The sequence below is a fragment of the Ptychodera flava genome, chromosome 11 (assembly GCF_041260155.1).
Source record: "Ptychodera flava strain L36383 chromosome 11, AS_Pfla_20210202, whole genome shotgun sequence".
Taxonomy (NCBI): Eukaryota; Metazoa; Hemichordata; class Enteropneusta; family Ptychoderidae; genus Ptychodera; species Ptychodera flava.
This window is the reverse complement of record NC_091938.1, coordinates 14,720,679-14,745,584: the sequence shown is the minus strand read 5'-3', so window position 1 is coordinate 14,745,584 and position 24,906 is coordinate 14,720,679. Positions and strand designations below refer to the sequence as shown.

Below are 24,906 nucleotides of genomic sequence, written 5' to 3'. Positions count from 1 at the left end.
GGGTATACACTATGCAAGGGTGTGTGAGATCGATAATGTGGATACAGTATTGTACAGACCAACAAGAAGAAAGGTACTCTGTCTATGTGCATAGTGTATAAGAACTGAGACAGGTTCAAGTGGCTACACAAGGGTGCTGTGCAGTAAAAAGACTGATAGGGAAACACAATGCATGGGTGGTACACTGCCGAGCAATGGCATAGCAAACAGGCTTTCACTAAGATGAGTGGGTACGAGGGAGTGTTATATATAAAGTGATGGTGGGACTCGCTGAGATTGGGGTGAATGAGTGTTATGTCCAGGCAAACTATCAGACCAACAGAGTTCTAGTTGGTATAAATGAAGGTACAGAATTCTGTGGTGTAAAGAAGAATTGAGTGAATGTAGGTATAAAAGTGGACATTGTCACGGATATGAGATTGAAATCCTGCCAAAACCATGAGAGCTACAAAAGAATGAAGATGATTGGAGATCAAGGTACAAAGCAGAGAAAAATACAATATTGTGTGCGGCATCAGCAGATCTCAATTTATTATCACAGAATATCAATTGACTATCACAGACTATCAATTGATTAAAACAGAATATCAATTGATTATCACAGAATATCAATTGATTATCACAGAATATCAATTGATTATCACAGAATATCAATTGATTATCACAGAATATCAATTGATCATCACAGAATAGAGAGATCACAAGAAAGTATTTTACTTACTCATTGTTGCAGTTGCACTCAGGTGGATTTCTTTTGTTAGGTTACATCACAATGAATGCAGAATTCTTCTATACTATGGAAAAGTAATTATATATCTGCAAAATAAACAGAAAGGGGAAAGTCTATGTTAATTTCAACTTTCACATAAAAAATATTGATATTTGAAAATGATAAGCAACATTTACTAAACACATTAACAGTCAGTTAGAGGAGCTTTTACACAATTTTTGACTAACCTAGGGGAATTAACTGATGTTTACCATGTCAGTTAAGGGGCTTCATACTCAAAAGTCACTCTATATGTCTATTACTGAACTGCTTCTCTTGTTAATTTAGCATCCTACGGCTTCGACTGAATTGCTTTCCAAATTGAGTTAAACTTTAAAGAGCTCACACTTAGCAAGTCAGTAAAGCGGCATTGTCAATTAAATGACTACTGTATTGAAGCCCCTTGATACTGCTAAGCATTCAATTATTGACCTTTCAAAAGCAGCCTCCCTAAGTAAGGCTTCATATTCAACACTGCCTTGCACCAAATTCATGCAACTGCTTCAAAAGAAAATAACAAAAGAGAGGTATTTATGGTTATAAAGTTAGAAAAAGAAATTGGGGTTCCATTTTTTTCAAACATTATGATCATGCTGAGTGTGGACCGAGTATAACATGTGATCCCTATTGACATGCGAATAAAGAGGTGTGCTAGTCTTTCAAAAATCAGGATTGTACTGAAATATTGGACGTGTCAGGGGTATCCCAGAACTGGTCTCTGTCAGTTCTGAGAACAGGAGTGATTTGGAACAAAACAGGTGACAAACAACGATGAAAGTGATGAATGTTACAAAACTGGAGTGAAAGCTGTGTGTATATGCTTCGACCGATGTCCACACCAGAAAGAGACACACGGCTTGGGATACCTGCACGTAATTGCCCCCACTGTTTCAACACTTCAAACAATAATCCTACATAGTTATCAGACTTCTTGACCGCATTTACGTAATGCAGGTTGGGCTGACAGTCAGCGTGTGTTTCCACAGGGTCAAGCGACCGGGTCAGAAATCTTAGAATACAAAATAAGAGCTCAATTTTGACGTGTTAGTACAAAATGTCGCAGATCAGAGATTTTCAGGTGAAAACCACATCCTTTCAAGATTTAACTGTGTTTACTGATTCATTGCAACTACTGAAAAATATTTCGAGAGAGTTTAATTATATGTTGAAACATTAATAAAAGTTTGCGTGAGATATCATGTGACCTTTAAAGTAAATAACGAGAGGTCAAATCAAAGAGGCGTTTTTTTCCATTTTATGACACACTGAGGGTGTTTCCATGAACAGCTAATGATTCACGTCATCACAGAAAATTGGAGATTGTGCATCTGACTTTGGGGGTGGTAATCATGAAGGAAAGGATTTCAAATAATCTAAACTCAACTTAGAAATTTCAGAAGATAAGCTACAACTTCGCAAGGAAACCAACATTTCAGTGGTGGTTCTCATAAATTTTGTTTGATTTTGGTCAAAGTGACAATGATTATTTACTTTAAAAGTAACCCATTGCCTATTTAAAGCATAAAATCCCCTATAAGCTACCATATTGCCATAGTTACCAGCATAGTTTCATCCTCGTCTAATTCTTTCAGCAAACCTTTATGACAAGCTTTCATGAATACAATTGAAAATATGATCCATTCATATTTTTTTAAATCTCAACATGGCTACATGTCTGTACTTGATACACCCGCATCAAAGTCTAACTCTAAAACAAATGCAAGGCAGGTATGCCAAATTCATCACATACACATACAAAGGCTCTACTCTGGAATTTAGAGTGACCTCTCACTGGGGTCATGACACCGCAGCATACCGCATCCAGTTGATGTAGCCAAACAAACAGACCAACCAAACCACACAGGATATACGGGTGCAGGTATCGTACTTTGAAAAAAAAAGGAAAAGCGCTTCATTAAGGAAAGCATGCAACCTACTTCATGTACTTTCCTCTTTTCTTAGAAAAGAACTTGCTACTTTTATGGTCATAGCCATTTGTATTGTTGACAACAATAGATTCAGTGTGTACTGCAGGTATATGAAAAGAATAATGAATCGGCAGAGAGACAGGTTTTAAAAGGTGCTAGAAAATACACACTATAACATTTCAGACTGCTCAAATGAGAAACTCTGCATACCACAAATCAAACTTCCAACTTCACAAAGTACTCTTTTAACTTCCAGAGCATTCCTGGATGGTAAATATGCTCTCTGTGTAGTCACAGCCATTGTAGTGTATTGTTTTGTGGCACTGCACACACTGACTGACCCACTCAGACTAGCCAGACTGCAACCTGCTGAGATGCTGTAAATTCAGACACATCAAAACACTGTTGGATGTCAGACCAGTGTGGGGTGTCCCATAACTACAGTTCATTCAAATACTTTGCAACAGCCAAGTGTACAAAATATCACTGAACACAGCAAAATCCCTCCATGATTGTCGACAACTCAACGATTCAAATCAAACATCAACACGTCTGGTCTTGCAAAGACAAATATAAATGATATGAGATAATAAATACAGTAACGTTTTCACCTTGTTCTACAGTCGTGGAAACAAAATCAAATAATCACGGTAAAATGGACAGATTTTATATGCATAAGGTAGAATGCACCTTGGGAACATGTACAGTAGTCGACAATATTTACAATACCTTTTTTGGTCTTCTGTAAAGTTTGTGAACCTCATGAAGTTTAAACCACTTGCTTTTCTGAAAATTGAAAATTTAATTTTACCTGACAGAGCAAACATTAGGATTGTGGCTATTTAGAAGATCAAATGCAAATCATTTTTAGCATAATTCTTTCTTTAGTTCTGAACTTTGCATGGTGACCCATTTTTCATTTTGATTATGAAAGAAAATGATTTTAACTGTTTGTGTTCTGAAGGGCATACTATCTTTATGGGGTTTACAGGTAAATATGGGATACTACCCTGTAATCTTGATGCTACTGAAATATGGTTACAAGGAGCATTTTCAAGTCCTTCATTCACATCTGGGAACATCTTTCACAGATAAAAAGACAACGCACATGATATGTAAATAATATTATCATATCAAGTATAGAGTATCATTCAGGAGTTCAAAATGTTACAGACTATGTATACATAATTGGCATACAGTCACTTGACATGTGCCATGCATCAATCAATCTCTTAATTATCTATCCTGATAATCTGAAAAATGTGCAATCAGTTGTTCCTGCTTTTGAAACCCTCTCAGCTCCAGTACCCAGTGTGTCTGGGTTTTACATCTAAACTTCCTACCATGTGTTTGACCCTTTGAGCACTGTAATTTTCCCCAAAAAATGTCAGGGTAACATTTTACCAACTTTTATGAATTTTTCTGTAATTTTTTCCATAATTTTGGACTTAATGTACATAAATTTTCATGGCCTACACTTTTTGACCAAAATTTTGGGAAAAATCAGAAAAAAATTATCTACATTTGAAAGAAATTGTTGGCATTACATTGTATAAAGGCGAAAAAAATCAACTTTGGTACTCAAAGGGTTAACTATACGGTAAGAGAAGGTTTACGTAATGGGCTAGTACCAGACATGCTTGCTTACACTTTTTAAAGTTTAGATTCTTTTTCTGCCCCATTTCCTTATACAGAGGTGTATCACTGCATCGATAACACCCCACTCTGAGTACACTCAGGAACTGAAATGCTCAATCTAATCTTGTAAAATCTCTCTCAATACAAAAAAACTCTGAATTACAGAGGGCTCAGGTCACCAGTTACCTGAAACTTGGCCAAATTTCTGCTATGTCATCAAAAATTGCGAACTACTACAATCGAAACATTCTCGCACACAATTCATTTTCGTTGAAACTGAATTCAGGAATAAATGGGGAACTAAAGAAAGGGTACAGCAACTCAGAACTCATTGGTAAATGAGTAAATGAGAAATAAAAAGGAAAACGTGATGGACTTTGATTTTTTATGGCATCCTGTCCTTGATATAAAGCAATGTCCCCAAAAAGTGACCCGACAGTACGACCAGGAAGTGTCACATTTTGTCGAACATCAACGGTACACTGAAGACATTTATATGACAACGTCCTACAGCCGTGCCAGACACGCATGGTGAACACCTAAAAATTAAAATAGTTTTGCATTAGAGGGTAAACATCATTTAGGGTGTCTCAAATCTTTTTAATGTATAGAGGGAAAAAATTGCTCAGCAAGTTTTCAGTGGAACAAGAACAGTAGCTTGAAATTTATGAATTGTCAAAGTTCATAGCCTGGTTTCCATAAAAGTTCAAGGTCATTCAAGGTTACCTTAAACAAAACAATCTGACACAATAACCTTCGATTAAAGTGAGCCAAAGTGTAATGAACTTTGTAACCATCAGTTTCACAACCTTACAGATTGTCATGAATTAGTTTTGCCTCTCTCAGTACATATTATTAATCATATTCAAATTTTTTAAAAATGTACGTGCTTTTTCTTTAAGTGAAAAATTTAACAATAAAGAAACATGGCTGACCTACAAGACAAGATATTGAACAATTTATAGTTATACAAATCACTTTTGGACAATTGCAGATACGAGCCAAAAATTATCCTACTGAGACATATCAACGGGTCTCTTTTCCCAGTTTGACACAGCAAGTTAAAGGATCAATACACTACCAACGTCCTTCAAACACCGCTTTTGAAATCGAGTCGTAATTGTGATCCTTGTCATATATAATACCAACTGATCATTAGAGATACAAACACAGGTCTTCCAAGACTTCAACAACGGTCAAATCTAGTCACAACAGAGTTCAAAGAACCATTATACAATGTAAGAAAGAGCCCTGTTTACTCAGGTTGGCTGTCTAAACTGAGTTTTTTCAAAAATACAGTACAGAAATAAGCAAACTAAGCCATCCCTTGTGGATGTGAAAACCTGCCAAGTGGAGTACCTGTACATTTATGTCTTTGTAATCGGTAGAGAACGTGATTTCCTGGGAGCATGGTTCCATACTCATAAACCATTCAAGGACAGACATGGTATAGTACAGTCTATTAAAATAAAAAAAAAACAATACCAACCCTTTTCCCCACCGACACTTCATTGTTACCTAGATTCTATGAGGCTTTGGTGGAAATAAGTCTGGCTGATATCTATAAAAGCATTGGTTTGTATTCAGCGCTTTGTTGTAGACTTATCGGGGATTTATCACGGCTGAACTGTCTAATGTGCGAAAAAATTTCAAAGATTTCACCCTGAATGTGCATAACTGTGGTATCTCCCTATTGTTTCCTGGATCAGCTCACGGCATAATGGGTTGGTTCCAGTGATGGACCATCACCATAGTGATCAAAACTAGTAGTTGACGATCTGAGCCCTGTCAATTTGCAGGGACCTAGATCAAAGGGATTCACTGCTCTATGAGTCCAGTGGACCAGTAAATACTAATGCCAGTGTAATCAGACAGTACAGTACCTGTGGTCAGGCTGCAAGTCCACTATAGCTACCTTGATGCAGGTTCCAGGGACCATGCCACATCCGTATTCCTCACAGGGGCTACAAGGCAACGATTTCCCCCCACACCTGATATGGATGTTACCCCTACCCAATGTCATCGTATAAGACTTTCTCATCTACCACCTTTTATGATGTACGTATAGGCTGCATTACTTGTGCAAGATAAACACCCTTTAAAACCTGTCACCCCTAATGCCCTGTGCACAAATCAAAATACTCCGCTGAAAACAACTGTGCCTACCAGTGTTTGGTGGCCGATGCTACAGGTGGTTGGGACACGCTGAAAATTTGAACATCATTCAAAAAGCAACAGGAATACACGCACTGCTTACAGAAATCCAAAACTTCTCCTCTGCTATCAAAAAACCTATTTTGGCAAGACTGAAGGTCACTGGGTCCACTCTGATCAATGCTACACATCAACATATTCCTAGGGGTTCCAATTACTTCACACGGCTATTGGAGGACCCCTTAAGGAAACCTGATTGTGTTCACGACAAAGATTAGACAAAGTATTCTTCATGTGTGATTTTTCGAAAAGTCACACACCTACCTGAATCAGAAGCACCACTGAAAGATGCAACTGTCTTGAGTGTCCAAAGTTTACATCCTTGTAAGTCAAATCTGGCCCAAATTTGTATCCTAACTTCATCAAAACTTCACGTGTCCACCACTGACCAAAACCAACCTGAATAGCATGCATGTACATGTACCACATGTGCAAGCTCAAAATTACCGACTGTGATGCACTGTCCACCTCTCTCTACAACACACAGCAGAGGCCCAACTTCCACTGAATGCTAAAAGCTGGATTTCAATGGCCACCATGGTTTATTATACCTTGTGTATAGCAAATAGGGAAAAAATACACAATGAAAAACAGTGGGTGCTAAAAATAGAATGTCACCCGAAATACCTGAGGCAGACAAACAGACCATGCAATGAACTGTTATTTTCGCCTGGGAAAAGAGTGACCTGACCGGGGCCATCCTACATGTACGTGTTCAATACACACACACGCATCCATCAATGTTGCTATGACGTCAAACGTCTTTCCTCTTTTGTACTCTATGGGAAGTCAGGTGGAAAATGAGACCTGTCTGATGTTAGATGGGAAAATCCGCCACTATCTGCACACCTGGATCCCATCATATTTCAGTTTTCTAAATTTGTGCGTTTGCAATCTGGATTCAGATGCACAAATCATGTACAGGCTAATAAATATCGGTGGTGCCTGGATGAATATCTTTGTTTGGTTTCAGAGACCCCTCTCATTTGTTTTAAATGATCCGATAATTACCACGACTACTGTATACAGATCTAGTATGTACATTCTCAATGCTGCAGTGGCATCACCGTTTATCATTTAAATACTGAATAACATACACACAGCATCATCATCAATTTTTTCTCTCTAGTGGATCGAAGTGATGAAACTGCCGCGGTAGTTGTCAGACGTGAAATCTATAATACCCGTTCATTAAGTTTATCACTATCATGTTGGACTTGGTGTAGCAATTTGCTCTTAAGTGATTTCTCATAATTACCATATGACCACTACATCTATACTGAGTCTATTCAATTTCACTAAAATTGAATATTAACGTCTCTCTCTCCATCCCAGTTCCTTTCCTCCCTAACTGTACACTTTGTGTCTCTGCTCCTCCTCTTCTGTTTTTTGCACTGTGACATATCTTGCCGTGTTTCATTTCTGCTAACTGTTTGCTTACTCCTGCATTCATCTAATTACCGAATTCCTTCATGCAGGGGGGAAAAAAAAAGATCCCAAAAAGTTACATACATCCAGGCATGCGTGGTGATTAAACACGGCTAGGTTATAATCAACTAAGGAATGCAGTCTACCATTCACTAAACAAACAAGTCTTTGCCCCCTTTCAACTTCAGACAAAGTGTCCGCTTTTTTGTTCCCTTATACTCAATGCAGGAACACAACCCAACTTCCAACTCTCTGGTATCATTTTACGGAGAGCAAAAACACCCACTCATAGGCGATGTACTACGTCAAACAAACCATGTGTGTCCAATGGGGGTGAGTAACCTCCCACCCCTGCTTGAAAGCAACATGGTACGATCAGTGTACACTCTCGTTCCGATTGGCTGACAGACAACAAATAAATCTCAAGATTGTTTATTTCCCATTTTATGGAGCCATACCCTTTTACAGTGCATGACTATACAATTATGCTTTCTAACATATTTTTAGGTAATCTCTGAATTAATGCATTTGGTTCTTTTAAATGCTGGTTAAAGTTTGAAGTAGATTTTTCACTCCTGCTTCCTTTCTACTCTGAAAATAGCGTAAATGTGACCAGAATGATTACTGCAAAGCGGCACTTGAAGCATGGGGAAATACCCAGTATCTAGCTTGTCAACACAGCCACCTACCGACATAGATACATGTCTATATGATGGTCATTAATATCGCTGACACCTGAACTCATGTCAGGACAGAATACAAGTTGTGCGATGCTGCCAATTCTCTGGCTTCGCAAACAATTCCTTTCACAAAGGCTGTTACTTGTACCACTTAGCTAGGCATGGCCATAGATGTGTATTTGTACATTGCTACTTCCAGCACCTGAGTAAAATTTACGTTTATACTCGCAGCGTGAAACATCTGATCCCAATTCACTCTGTGCTTTCAAAGTAGGGCAGTGTGACTGGCTAACTAACCTTTCCAGCACTTTACATCAAATCACGACACACAGAATGAGATCGATCAATACCATTAGAGTATCACAGCTTGAATCACTTAGGTCTGCCTTGTACCACTGAAAGGGACCAGAATCTATGTCAAACTACTCAAAATTAGATCAACCAGCCAACGCCATTTGCAAAATTGTTTTCCACCTTCATGTTGCAATGGGGTTTCCTTATGTCATCTTATGATAAAATAATACAGCAAGCCAGAAATATAGTCACATTAGTCGGTCTTGCAACATACCATACTTCGCACTTCACTGTATGTCTACCATCCCCATCAATATACCAGAAATCTCATACACAAATTTTAGGCATTTTTCCGAGGAATTGATTTTTTTAATCTCAACAATGCCAATACAAATCAGATTAAAAAGTCTGCACCAAATTTAACTACAGCTGTTATAAAGTTACATGTGTGAGTGGGTTGTCTAAATCTGCATATCTCGATCAGAATCTAAAGTGCTGCGTGAAGTGGCAACATTTCTAGGAATTATCAGGTATGTAAACCTCAGTAGAGGCAAAAGTTTGCATGTTCAATGATGTAACATGTGTGTCAATTGGACCAATTACTCAGCCCTAAGCTAACAGAAACCCAGTGACTTGCACACTTTGTCATCTGTGTGTGCACACACTCTCCTGTGAACATGGCAGTCTTTTGCATCTGATGTGTACCGCAGCCAGTCAAAAATCCCAAATCAAAGCAAGGCAAATGGACGTGAAGTGTTTGCAGACATCTCATTATTGCAGCGTTTCAAATTGACCATTTTTAAAGGCAAACAAATTCACCCGTCTGCTTTTTTTTTTGGGGGGGGAGAGAGAATCTTAACAAGCTTTGCTCAACCTTTGCCTTTGCAATGCTGTCTAACATGTAAATGAACAAAATCTAATTTATACAGCATCAGTTTGACGATGATATTCTTGAACACCTTACCCATTCACAGATCTTGGCGGCGAACTTTGTTTCCAAATGTTCTGAAGCAGTTCAAAACACTGCCTGCTGGCACGACGTTTTCCATAGCCAAGAAGAACAGCAACAGTCGGTACAGTGTTGTCTGTACCACACCATGGTGACAATCCCCCCATACAAGACTTCAGACATCAGACAGTCCTGCTGATTAGACACCCTTGCAGGCATTCACAAAGGCAATTGCTTGTTTGATTTATAAACATTTTAGTGTAGTATTTGTTGTTCCTGTTTTTCAGAATTTCGCCGCCATAGAGCAATACAATGTATTTGCAGCAATTTCAATAGCTTTGGAAATAGTGGATCACCTAGTTGAGTGATTAGCTTGAAAATATTTATGAATCTTGTCATTAAACTTGTACTGGTATTTGCTGAAATAAATTTCATAACATCATGGATACACTTGAATGCTTTTTGTACAATGAATAAATTCATAAATTCCAAACAGCCATTTGGGATTGTGAATTACATGGTTAGGACAACAACAGCAACTTTATATATTGTTGTGTCAGTAAGTATACAAGAATGTTTCACAGAGTTTACAAAACCATCACGATTCAAGTACCAAGACTGGTGTGTTGACAATCCTTGTCCAATTGGTACCAAAAATAGCAATTTTCAACTAGCTTCAACAGCAATTCATACAATAGTCAAATTGGAAATATATACTGTCGCCACTTCAGCGTTTGTCATCTGTGTGTGTTTGTTTGGTTGTTTTGTCACATAGTTGTCCATACAAAATCAAACATAAATAAACAAACAAACATACATTCTTGCCTGACCTCTGTGGCATACCACACTCTATGCCTGTCACAAACCAAAGCTTTGACGCAACCACTGTTTCACATGACTTTTCTGCATCAAAACTATTCATACACAATCACATGCACAAAACCTAAAATAACTCATATGCATTGATCGTAACTAGTACCAGCAAACACTCCACAAAATTGCATGCAAATGCAATCTTCTATATCTAGCACATCTTTCTGAAAATCTTTTTACTTACATATCTACAGGTGTCCATGACATTGACAATGCAGCAGCGTGTCATGCATACAAGTACATATTTGTTGAAATCATTTTTATGTAATGATGAAATGAATACTTTCATATGTAAATTTCATATGTTTATAAATAGTACAAATAGAAAACATATTAATGCATATTTTGTTGGTGTTTTATAATCACTATTGTACTTTTCACGTGCATAGAAGCAACACACTGACTGCATACAAAGTAATCAACTTCCACACGACATGCAAAGTCACAACCAAACCATGCATTTTGTCATGCCCTGTGTCATACCTGATTCCGCACCAAATCTTACACTTCACCTTCTGTGATTTGAGTCAATTGTTCATTCTTCACAGTCCGTACAAGAAAATCTTTACAAAGTTTATCTGTTTCACTTATCTCGGCAAACAGAGAAGTAAAAGTATTTCAAAGACATTAAATATATTCTGAAAGGCTATGGCTACGTGTATGGCCTTTAGAGGTTAACAAAAGTTGAAATTTAATGAGGTTAAGGTACTTTTTGAGTTTGACTGTCTCTTATCAACATCACACAAGCAGAAGCCATAAAAAAGCTAGTACTGTGTAGCAAAGTGATCAAGTTCTCCTGACATTAGGGCAAATTATAAATGCCAATGTATTTGAATTCCACATTTTGATTGACAATTTGGATTTTCTGATTAAATTTTTAAATTTGGAACAACTCAAAAGTAGAAGTTCATTAGATTCCAGGATTCCATTCCAGATTTTACCATATACCCTGACACAGCCTATAAAGACTGGCCTAAAAACTTGACCCACTCTATATCACCTTGACATAGTTTCAAGTCGGCCTAAAAATCGTTTCCATAATTTACACTTCAACAGTTGTTCTTTGTCCGTGTTTTTATAATGAGGTCTTTTTGCCTCCCCTGGGCTGAGCTTTCCAGTTATGCTGCCTTGACCTAAATTTTGAACAGGAGAGTTCTGTCTTTATAGCATAGAACCCTGGCTGGTCGAAAAATACCAGGGTACACGTAATGCAGACACTGGCAGCATGATTGGGCTGTTCAACAGCTCTGAGTTCATCACCAACAAATGATATTTATTAATGATTCATATATCGCTATCTTCCATCTGTGAATGGGACACAATTTAAACAGTATCCTTACCACAGCGTTGATTATATTATATTTAATTTACATTTTTTCTTGACATACGGTACTAAATTGAAAATGCATATTAAATGCCAGCTGTGTACAGCTACCCCACACACGGACACAAAATTAGCAACACAGCTGTTAGCCATACAAGGTACACAGTGTGCAGCATGGCTGTGTGCAGAGCAATACGGCGATTTGATTTTTCTACTCAGTACCCCTGATTTACTTTCAGCAGGAACAAATGTACAGCTACATCAGTCTAGACAATATATATATATATATATATATATATATATATATATATATATATATATATATATATATATATATATATATATATACACACACACATACACATATACACCAGTGTGTGTTTGTGTTTGTGTGCGTGTGTGCGTGTGTGTATGATATCTCATCATATATCATCTTCCCTTCCTATCTTTACAGTAACAGTGAATAGCAGAATACTACAACAGTCGTATTAAGTTCTGAGACTGTACAGATACAATGCAACAGAAATGCTCTCTAAATGGTGTTTATGATAAGTCCAATGTCCTTGTAACAGAAACATTACCTTGTACTACGTTATCCATTCCCAATATCTCACCTTCCATCAAATATTACAGGTGGTTATATCTTCCTATATACTCTTTCAAGTGTTTATTTTGTGAAACCTCTTTTCAATAGGAGGTAAAACATTCTCTTTTAAACTACAATCAACCAGAATTTAAGCTGTCCTTATTCTCATGTTTGTTAGAAGGTTAAAACACTCTAATGGCTTGCCGTGGTGTGGTTGCTTAGCAACATCAAACTTCAGCATTGCTACCATGAGAAAAAAAGACAACATGGTGTGAATCTGAATTTACATTGTCCATGACAGACTTCATGCTGAAATCAGTATGCTGAATAATCAAATTTTTTGAAAATGCAAACTTTGGCAGATTTCAGACCTTTTTATCTTCATCACCTCTTTTTTCTGTTCAATCATCTCTCTGTCTATCTGTCCATCTGTCTCTTCATCCACTTATATTTGTCAGTCTGTCTGCCTTTCCATCTATCTGTTCATACATCTATATTTGTCAGTCTGCCTTTCCACCTATCTGTTCATACATCTATATTTGTCAGTCCGTCTGTCTCCATCTAGCTGTTCAACCATCTATATTTGTCGGTCTGTCTGTCTGTCCATCTGTCTGTTCATCCATCTATATTTGTCAGTCTGTCCGTCTGTCTACCCGTGTATATTTGTCGGTCTGTTTGTCTGTCTGTCTGTTCATACAGCTATTTCTCTATCTCATAATACTATAATAGGAAATTTTAAAAACCTACAAAATACTGTAATATTTTTCATGAGTAGTAATTATGAAATCAACAAATAAGTTATCACATGAGCGCAGATGATGATAAAAACAACTTTTGTATCAAGCATTCAAGATCACATCATTTCTACTGATTTCCATATGAATATTGATCACTTGTAAATTGCACACCCCATTGCTGTACCATTGAATACATCGGATGACATAAATCAGATTATATTACTCCTCTATTTAATTTGTTTTTGCACTCAACTCTCTAATAGCGTCGTTTCAGCACAATAAACTACAATATTTCACACTGCAGCAAGAATACCGTGTATGGCAGTTTGTTATATAATATGCATGTGAATCCAAATGAAACCGGATGTCAAGATTTTGTGATATGAGAGAGGACAGGCCAGTTTTTTCAACAGACTGGAAATGTGTTTCATAAACTGGGTTGATTATAATAAATGAAATTGCAGCCCCTGGCTATTAAGTCACTTCAGTGTAATATATCAAGTTTGCTCTATTAGCAACAACCATAATCAATAAACAGGCTTTTAATAATGTGCTGTCTAGATCGTTTGCCTTATTATGATCTCTGTGTCAATAAAATGCCAAGCATACAGTTTGTATATTTGTATTCGCAGTTCCTTTTTACTTCCTGTCAAATTATAAATAAATATATGACTAAAACTATCACATGGCTTGACATATAAATGAACTAAACATACATGCTAATATATTATAATAATTGGGATACTAATATATTATAATTGGGATTATTAATTTTCTGCTAAAACAATGTCTGGTTAAAAAGTGTGTCAACGACCTGAACATGTTTTTAGCAGCGCTTTTACATCAAAAGGCTTGGTAATTGGTCAGTCAATATACATGTACATCGGTAAATTAATTAAAACCCGCACATCCAAATATGGAACATGGACTGATCATGGATTTTTATCAGCCATTTGAAGAGTATTAAAGTGCCTCAAGCTGGTACAAAATAAGAGAGAATTACCATCTAAATAAAAATACTCAATTCAAATGGGTTTCATTAACCGAGTACAATTCCACCGAATGAAACTTTAGTTTGCACATTTGTGCATAAAATGTGCGATGTGAAATATTTCTCATAATTTTCTTTGCTACTGAGCAAGGGAGAATCTGTATCTCTCTCTGGATTTAATATCATCCACTATGTTTTACGGCAGAATACATTTGCCTTTTGTGATGGACAAACATATTTAGAATCTGTACATAACATAAACTTGTCAACTACAGCAAGACTGTACAGCACTGTGAGCACAACAAACAAATTGTAACACAATCCTAGGGAGGTCAACTTACATGTACTTTATTGAACTAAAGGGAGGCCCCCTAAAATACCTCTACCTTTCCTAATAAGAATAAGGCCCAGTGATCTTCAGGTACGCCTAAACTAGCAACTAGAAAATAAATTTCCTCAGTATAAATTGAGCATTTGATCTATCTCAAAGAAGTGGAATACAGTGTAATATACAAAATTCTTACCTGGATAAACAGAGTGCCTTTTCCATAAAAATTACATTCAAACATTATCTAGGACACACATGGCCTTTGAAACGTCTACATCTCGCAACTATGTAGTTCTATACACAAATTGATTTCTAACATAATTTACGAGCAATCGATAATAAACAACTGCCATTGCCATACTGATTGGATCGAAACGTGAGAATATTTCATGAGAATATTTCAAGTGTTTATGTTCTGTTGCTATCCAGACAGCCACCTTATAATGAATCAGCATGAGTGACATGTACTGGTTTAGCTATGTAGAAATTCAATTTAAAGAATTTCTCATTCCAATCTATAGTATAAACTTTAACTCCTCTATGCACTGAAACATAATGACAAACTTGCTTTCATTGCATTTCACTTCTGCTTCCATCTGCTAAAGTCATTTGATTGAAGGGAGATACTATTCACAGGATACATCATGAAAGACGCTATATGCCAATCCCTGAACTGGGACATGTTCAACTTTGTGGCTGACTGCTCATTCTGTAACCAAACCTAGGATGGCCTAGATAAAAATAACATGGTTTTAGGTTATCATATCAGCATTTTATAAAGTTTTCAGTTTTTAAATAAGTTTGTAAGAATTACACGATACTATGATTTTCCCGCTATGTGCATGATCACAAGATATATTATGCTATGCTGGTTTCTCTAATGATAAATTGAACTACCTGTGCATGAACCAGGAACTGACTTGACCTTGACCTGACCCTGTCAATTAAACATTTGTCTTGACACATTGTAGGTGCAAAGCCGTAAAACTCCAACCACTCATTTGTATATAATGCATACCTTTTAACTTCAGTACACCGATTTTCCTGACACTCAAGTCTGACTCACCTGCAGCTATGCCATAACCATACCTGCTTGCTAAACGGTTTGAGTACAAGAAATGAACATTGTAAAACTTAATCTCATTACATGTTGCATCAGAGAAACCCAGCAGGGACTAACACCACACTATCGAAACGCTGAACAACTACAAATTATAGTTGCTATATGCGTATACCAGACAAACGATCAGTGCAATGGTAACTGCCCTGCACTAGACATCAGGCCCCACTAATCCACCTTGCACAGGACACTTTTCCATGCTTCATTGTGCAGATCAACCTGAAAAACCTGTTTTGCCAGCGATGATGGATGGTGCAGAAAGTATCAATGGTGATCCTGGAAAAGTCAAACCAGGATGTTTGGATTGGAAGAGAGCAAACAAAATCTTGTGAAATCTATATCAGCTGCATAGAGAACTGACCAGTATTATAAGTATTAACAGTTACTCCAGTTTTCAAGTGTCCATTGTAAGAAAGATTAAGAGAGACGGTCACCATGAAGACATCAACAAACAGAGAATCACGAAAACAAGACAACATCAGCCAAATAGGTAGCATTTCATTCACATCAGACTGTAAACACAACCCAAGAAGAGTTTAAAGAATTTTCCCTGGGCAGCTAGCTAGCTGCCAGAGATTGAGGAATCTTGTCATTCAACTGTGCAGAGTAACATAACAGTGATCAGGGGGCAACAACAAGGGACTAACCCTAGGCAATGTTATAATTGTTTCTACAACAAAGAGACCTAAGCTCTAACCTGTCTACCAATGGTTTGCCCAGAGGGCAAAGGTCAAGAGGTCAAAAGCTCACAGAAAAGACTGCAAAATTACTGAGGTGGTCGGTTTATTCACTTCATGATGTCTGTAAAGCAAAACTTGGCTTTAATTCAAAATTTCTCAAAAGGGTATTTTTTTTTTTAGTTGCATTAACACCACTGAGTGCCCAGGGAATTTGAGGGAATAACACCAAAATATCACACAAAAGCCAGCACTTTTGTCCTCTTCAAAATTTTTACAATACCTTGTAAATGACAACATCCAAAAGACACGGATGGTGATGGGGGAAGGCCTTGAGAAGAACAATTACAACAGTGTATTCTGTACTAAACACCGATCTACCAACTTCAGCGATCAAACAGGACATCCAAACATATCATTTCCTCTATTTTCAATGCAATTTCTTCTGCTTTTGAAGTTTAACACATCTGAATTGCCTTATTCCTATGGTCCACATACACTGACCATACAAATACATGTATACAAGATGCCGCCTTTAAATTTCTGAACCGCAAATTACTACCACCATTGTTATATTTATTTTTTGTCAGCTTTATTTCTTCATGCGTTTAGTAAGTACTTTCTTGCGTGGACCGTCAAGAAAATATCCATTTACATACACTCACATACAGCACTACATAACAGCAAAATTGACACATAACTTGCGAGTGAAATTAATAAGGAAAGATATTAGGTGCAATTAAAGAAACAGATACACAAATGGCATTTATACAAAAGAAAACAAAAATAAACTTTGAATAATATTTGATAGTGAGAATTTGTCCTGGAAAAGTTTTAGTGATGAGAGTATTTACAGAACAGTCTCTCATTGGTAACATGAGTGTATCAGTTGAAAAATAATTTGAAAATATGTACCACAATGTTAAAGGTATACAGTCACCTGTAATCCAAATATGCCCATATACGGTCAAAGGGGCCTTCCTTGGTATTCAAAATGCCATGTGAGGGCACTGTTTTTAAAAAGCGGCCACCCGCTTAAAATCTGTGATTGGTTAGATTTTCTCTTTCCATGGTAACTGTGGCAAAATTGGAACAGGTGACAGGATACCTTTAACGGAAACACCTGAAGTGTAAGCTTTTCAGCCAGCTCTCTTTTCTGCATGTGGGTCAGACCATGCTACAGACAAGAGCTGGGTTGATCTAACTTGTCCTAGTAAGAGGATTTAAGCTCAAGGAATATAATTGAAGAGATCTGTGACTTCATTCATCACACTGATGTGAAAGTGTGAAGCAATGAATATCAACTGATCATTTCTTGCAAGGAAAGTGAAAACATCTTCCACTGATTGAGATGCCATTTGGTTTTTAAGATTCTCACAATGAGTCGACAGTTTCTGGCAGGGGGACTCTAACATGCAAAATTTAGATGTAACGGGGGGGGGGGGGGAGGAGGGAAGGAGGGGGTGGGAAGAGGAGAGAACCTCGAAGGAGACATAATAATCAATTATGCACCAAAATTCTACCAGAGACAGGGAAACATGTTGGGCTGATTCAACACAGTGTACAGTGTAAATGATAGGGCAGTGTGTACACCACACTGCAGAATGACATCCCTTGAGACTTTACCATAACAGAGACCAAACTTGACTATAAATCATTGCCATGGGACAAGACCCTATCAGGTCACGTTCATCAAAACTCTGCATAGTGCTGTTTCTGTGCGCTGCAGGCATTCTTGACCACAGCATTCAGTAGAGTTTATTTGCACAGCCAAGCAAATTAATACTTTAATAGTGAGAGAGATTTATCTCTCATTATCCATCATTAACCATGATATTTTGAACATGGAAAAGCAAATACTTGTTAATGCTTTTCACCAAACTGGGTCAAAGGATGTCAAATGTTGCATATTTTTTATTTATTTCTTCTAAGATCCCCCCCAACCTTTACTCTGGAGCGCTTAGCATGAAATGGACTGTATAACTTGAAATCTAAGAATGTTAACTTTGGGACAATACTTAAAGGGCTAGAAGCTGTAACTTTGACAATTTTTCCAGTCTTTGTTTTTCATGGAAACTTCAGTGTCTTCTTCTACCCCTACGGCATGTTGGGATATACAGTATTCAGTTTGTCAGCTTCTCAGCTAAACCTAAGCCTGTACATGTGTATTGTTATTGTTGACAAATGAATTCTGATCCGGAGTAGAATTCAAACGTAAACAATAAAAGTACATGCACCATGTTCACAGGCTGTACTGACAAACTTAAATTGCAGGTAGTTTCAATATGCCTTTGGGAGTGAAACAATAATTTACAATTGATATACAAAACCGAAATAGTGAATAAACCATCACAAGTTACAGCTACTGTCCCTTTAAATAAAGCATCAAGTTCATCTTTCCAAGAGAGAGAGAACTTGAAGATCACAGTCGAACACTCATGCCTACGAATATACCATAATATATTCAAATACAGTTCCAATTTTTCCAAAGTTAATCAAATTTGAGACACAAAATCTGAAAGTCTAGCTGACAGCCTATCGACATATCACCAAATCGAGGCTAGTGGGTCAAATTCTGAAAACAGCAGACTAAACGTGATATCTCTACATGTTAAATGTGATCTACCAGGAACTACATATAAAATGCACTTCACGGTTACAATAAAATGTATCGTGGAACCAGCTAATAGAAACATATCTTGTGCAAATACACAGTGCCTGCCATTCTCAAAGTTAAATATGACCACATGAAATACGCATATGATAAAAAGACTTAAAGGGCAGAAATATGTGGTGTAGTGGTTATAAAAACTGACAGAAATCTGCCCATAGAGTATTACATCATGACAGAAACGGACATTGTTGGACAGATTTCACACTACCTACGGCAACACTGATATTAACATCATAGCTGTAAACATTCTTTTGCTTTGCAATTTATGATTTATGGAGCCAGTTATCCATAACTGTCCCTGCATGCTGTCATCGCTGAAATCACACTGATATGATGGCCAAGTGGAAATATTGCTGTGTGTAACAGCAGCAGATTGGCATTTCTGCTGTCAATGATATGCGTTACACATTTTTCTAGGAGTATCCAGGAATGACAATCCTGGACTTCTCAGGAGCATACAAACCAAGTACACATTCATGCATTCACGAACCAATTTGCTGTAATTTCTACAATAGGTATAAACAATGCTTGATGTGCCAACTTCAGACAAACTGACAACATACATATAAACCAAAAGCTGCCATATCTCATAACAAACAAGTGAAATGAACTTATTTTACACAAGAAACATTGCCTGCAACCCCACAAGATCTGTTTACCATCAACGAAAGAGTTCTTACTCAGCACAAACAATCATTTGTGACCAGGAAACTGAAAAACAAACTCTCTTATGGTGTGAACTCTGTAACATTCTACGATTCCCTGAAGAGGTAGTGACTTACAGTGGTTTTGCTAAGGGCGCTAAGCAGGTAAATGTTACCGGTGTTCCCCAGTCATTTTACCAGGGCTCCCTCTTGGTATATCAATGCAGTCAGATTAGGAGACAGCAGCAATGTTACCGGGGTTCCCAAATCATTTACCAATATTCCCTAACCTTAGCAAAAAAACACTTACCCATAGAACTCACTTCAATTCCAACCTTGGACATTCATGACTCCAAAAACTTGAACCAAAAACTGGATGTTTCCACATCTCCTCATGCTCAGAAACACCAAACCAGACAATTCAAGGAGACGCCATCACAGTCATTGGACACACTCTAGTGAAATGAACATAGATGGTAACTTTTACCTTTTTCACGGTTCATCGACCAAACTCAACAGTCAGCTTTAACGTGTCATTGTCAAGACTCGGATGAACGATACACCATACACCGACAGACAATTATATTAGATGCTTATGCCTGAATCTGGTGCTCCTACAATGGATTTCATACAAAGTGAACTAATTCTGCCATAATGGTACGAAGTGGACGGCTTTGTCTCTCAAGGCATTTCTCTCCTAATCTGAGCTCAAATAGGATTACTTCCTGCCTGTGAAACTTGTCTCTCTCCGAATGAAATGTTGAGGGAAAACCGTGCTGGACAATCAACACCTCCACGCTTGTGCAGAACATCCACCAAGCAAGACAAAGCAACATCAAAGGTGTTTTTTTGCAATGTTTGATCCACTGGGAGACACCATTTTACGGCTTGCCACTTGAAACGATAACTTGACTAACAGAATCTGGGAAACCGACGGAGAAAGTCATCATTCTTTTACGATGGATTACGCATGGCCCTGCGTCTAATTTGATCAGACAGGTGGTTTCATCAGAACATATAAGCTATTCATGCGTGTTTAATGTAAGATATAGGTGTATCAGTGTGTAAGTACAGTAACAGCAAAATGAATTTCACGCCTACATGTACCTCACCCATCTTTATCTCAAAACTGAATTGAATGAAATACAGATATTACTAAACTCTTCAGTGTTAAAGACCAAATTCTCCATTGCTTGATACAATATAACTGGACGTGTACATTGTCACTATATAACACAGATTTGATGTATCATGCTCCATTGTATTCTACCGAGGGAATTAATTTCCTGCTGGGGGAAATCTCGCGACAATAGACAGACATCTACGCTGAGGGAACTACCATATACACAATGCATCTTATAGCAAGGGTACTGACTTACAGTGAATTTACATGTAAAAGTGTTTAATTCAGCAAAAGTACATGTATTGCAACAAGCCCTAACTCCACCCTTCCCACTGTAGAAAAAGAAATTGCAAACCTGCTAGAGAAAATCCGTTGAAAACTGAATGATAACAGGACATCTTTAACGGGAAAGAAAAATGATAATATTAACTCTGTCTTTTGCTTCCTGGACTCCAATTTTTAGGGGAATATTGTCTTTCATTAAAAACGGGATCCTATCCGTAATACGAATAAAATGTGAAAGTTTTCTATCTTTTGGTAAAAGTAAGCTAATTTTGCAAAAAAAATGAACTTACACTATAGATGTATATATGAAAAGATTTGTATGATCAGAACTGAGGAAACTACGAGGTCAAACTACATCATGTATAAAACAAACAATTCCAATGATGTAGCCTTCTCAAAGGCATTCTAGCAGACAGGTTTCTGCTGTAAAAACTAGGTCAGAGCCTCAAAGACAACCGGTACATACATGAACATACAGTGCCATCAGAATCAAACTTTTCATATAAAGCTTCCATTAAAACTTTAAATACATGTAGACAAGATTATGCAAAACCCCTGAATCAAATTTTTATATGACATCTGTGTTCAAACTCTTAATTGACAAAATATTGTACAACCCCTGAACTAAACTATGACTTTTCATTCAGTTAAGAAACCAGTCATCTCTTCAACCACAGTCCTTTGGTGGAGGGACTGTGCTGCAATCAGACTCACGGCCTGAAACCAAGTCTATATGTCCCTACAGGTAAGAGTGACAAACAGTGACGTCTATCAAAAACTTTGAATTCCCTGGGAAACAAAACGTCAAATTGTAATGGCCTGACAGAAAGATAACATTTTGACAGCTTGTCTGGTGCTGCCAGTTTATTTTATCATAAATACAAGAATACACATGTTGGAAGACAGTCAGTCCAGCAGTCACAGAATACAATTACCTGACTGGTGTGCATACAAAGGCTTACAGTAATAATAGTCAGATATGGGCTACCTCATTGCCTGCCTATCAGCACAAAGCAAATACAATCCACATACACATTTGCCTTTGTACAGAGATCCTACATACCAGCATCTAAAACTACAGCACACTGTTAACCCTGTGAGTGCTGTAATTTTTTCCACCAAAATTCTAGTGCAACATTTTACCAATTATTATGAATTTTTCTGTAAATGTTTTGATAATTTTGGACCAAATGGACATCGTGTTTTGTTGGCTACAGGTTTTTACGAAGTTTTGGCAAAAATCTGAAAAAAATTGACTGGAGTATATTTTATAAAGGTGACAAAAATTGACTTTGGCACTGAAAGGGTTAAAGTGCAAATACAACCGTAGGTTGCACATGACATACTGGATACCATATATGCATCAGCTGTATTGTTATGCAAGCTGGGTTTGTTGTAAATTTACTGAAATTCTCACAGTGCAAAAATGTGCATGCATACAGAAGAATTGAAATGTACATTTATGAATAGATATGATATCTGAGATATGACCTCACTTGAAATGATGCCAATGTATTATGATATTGTACTAATTACATACCAGTTATTACATACTAGACGGTTCAGCCAATAGGATGACTGCAGAGACATCACATGACATAACTAAGGCTAGCATGGACCAAGTACATTCAGTTCATTCCATGTTGAATAATTCAATGTATACCCTGTACCAGGATGTAGCGACTACCAATTGTTTTTTAAATGAAATGCGTGTGAAGGCCATCTCACTGGTACAATAAATGTTAAGTGGTACCAACATTCAATTTTTCTTTCCGGCCAGTTACATGTACAACAGACCCCATTTGCAGACCACTTCTCTTCTGTTCAGTAAAGGAACATTTTTGACTACGAACATAGGTATTGACTTCAGCCTGGCAAAAATAGATTTCAAAGACTTATAGCTTTACTTCAAGAAATATGGAAATAGTGTATAAAGAGACAAACGGTCTATCCATTTATCATTACATGCAAAAAGCAATAATCTTGGATGCAATTAATATGTTCATAATGCACAATGGGACATAAATGTCATTCAAACGTCCTGAAGCAACAGTGGTTTGAAAACAAATTGAGTTGTTCAACTTTACAAGGATACTATCTGAAATTGTACAAAATTTCATTTAGTCATAGCAAGTGCAAACACAGGATACCCGGTAATTATAAATGTATACAACAGAAATGCAATGTACAGTTGGTAAAGTAATTATACATTTTGAATATTAAACAATGTAAAATAAGAATATTTGTCAATTTGAAACAAACCAGATGGTACCAGACATTAGTCATATAGATAATGAGTCAGCATTGATCAAGAACAAGGCAGATGGCAGGCGACATCATAGCACTGAAATTTTAACAAGCACACTGCCAACTGATCATCAGGTTCATGGTCAGCCATTTCAAGTAATGATGTATCGGATATTCACTTTTGAGAATGTCTTTAACGACCCACATGGGCAACAACATGGGCAAACTGACATAAGATTTTTATGCCTTCTGTACACGGTCTGTTGAAGGCTAAATACAGCACCCACCATTTTGTTTTAATTTGTGGATAATAAGTGATATGCATATTGACTATCAGATACTTTGTGTGCGTATGTCTTTCCACTGACAGATACACATGATGACCAAAAGTCTTGCAGAAATAAACTGAGCATGGGCCATAAAGAAAGTCAATGTCTATGAATGCATATGAAAGGGGTCAATACCTCACACTGTGTACTAATATGGTGTAACAAGCAAATTTGTGAAATTTTAACAAGTGTGACAAACAAGGAAGCAGTACAGCAAAATATTGAAGTGTCTAAACCTGTGTTACATCACAACACAGATTGAATCCTTTTCATAGACAAGATCTTGACAGATTAGGGGGATGAGCAATAGTTTTTGGGTTTGAAGGGTATTAGTTATTGCGTATAGTCCACTACAATGCAACTGTGCTCAAATATCGCATTGCTGACATCTAACATCAAAGGGCAATGTTTTTGTGAACTTTCAAATAACAGAAGCAGAAATATAAAATCAACTGCTTTCAATAGTTTTACAACACTGGCCTTGCTGACACATGCATAAGAAGAATACTTATTGACCTTATACAAAAGGCTGTAAAATTTTCCATCTCAGAATACAATGAAGAGAACAACATAATGATTGATTAATTCTATTAAATTAATTGAACTATGTTATCTGTTATTTTACCCTTTGGTTCACCGTGTCTTGTATTGTACAGTTGCAAGATCTTTTTGCAGAAAAATTGTATAGCAGTTATCGGTTCAATATTTCAGGATTACAAGACTGAATTTTGTTGAAAGCATGCTCCATTTTTGATGAACTTACAGATCATACCAAAGCATCCTTCACAACTCAGAGAAATAATTTACTTAACAATAAAGTTTTTTGTCTTGAGAATGTATTTATACTGTATGGTTATTAAGCTATAAATAGATACCCTAAAATCAGAGGGGTGCCCCCCCCCCCAAACATCCCCTCTTGGTGAACCCTGAACTATCTTCTACACATTCAATTTGTTTTGATATGCTATCTCTTCAATGTCTGTCAACAGTTTGAATATGAATGTGTATTTTTGAAGTATGAAAATTACACAAGTTATTTGGCAGCTGTTGTAAACTTGTTGATTTTCC

The 24,906-nt window shown here is 37.1% G+C and overlaps 1 protein-coding gene across 5 annotated transcripts in view; it reads right to left on the bottom strand.

Moving 5' to 3' along the window:
* The window catches only part of LOC139143592 (mitogen-activated protein kinase kinase kinase 3-like), an 85,573-nt gene that overhangs the window by 35,383 nt on the left and 25,284 nt on the right, over positions 1–24,906 (bottom strand). For 4 of the 5 annotated variants that reach the window (XM_070714045.1, XM_070714046.1, XM_070714050.1 and 1 more), the window contains exon 2: positions 722–816. In XM_070714045.1, coding sequence (XP_070570146.1) covers positions 722–725 — 4 coding nt within the window. In that variant the 5' untranslated portion in view covers positions 726–816. Of the gene's footprint in view, positions 1–721; positions 817–20,164; positions 20,247–24,906 lie in introns of those variants that run through there. The other variant, XM_070714047.1, reaches the window with a different exon arrangement.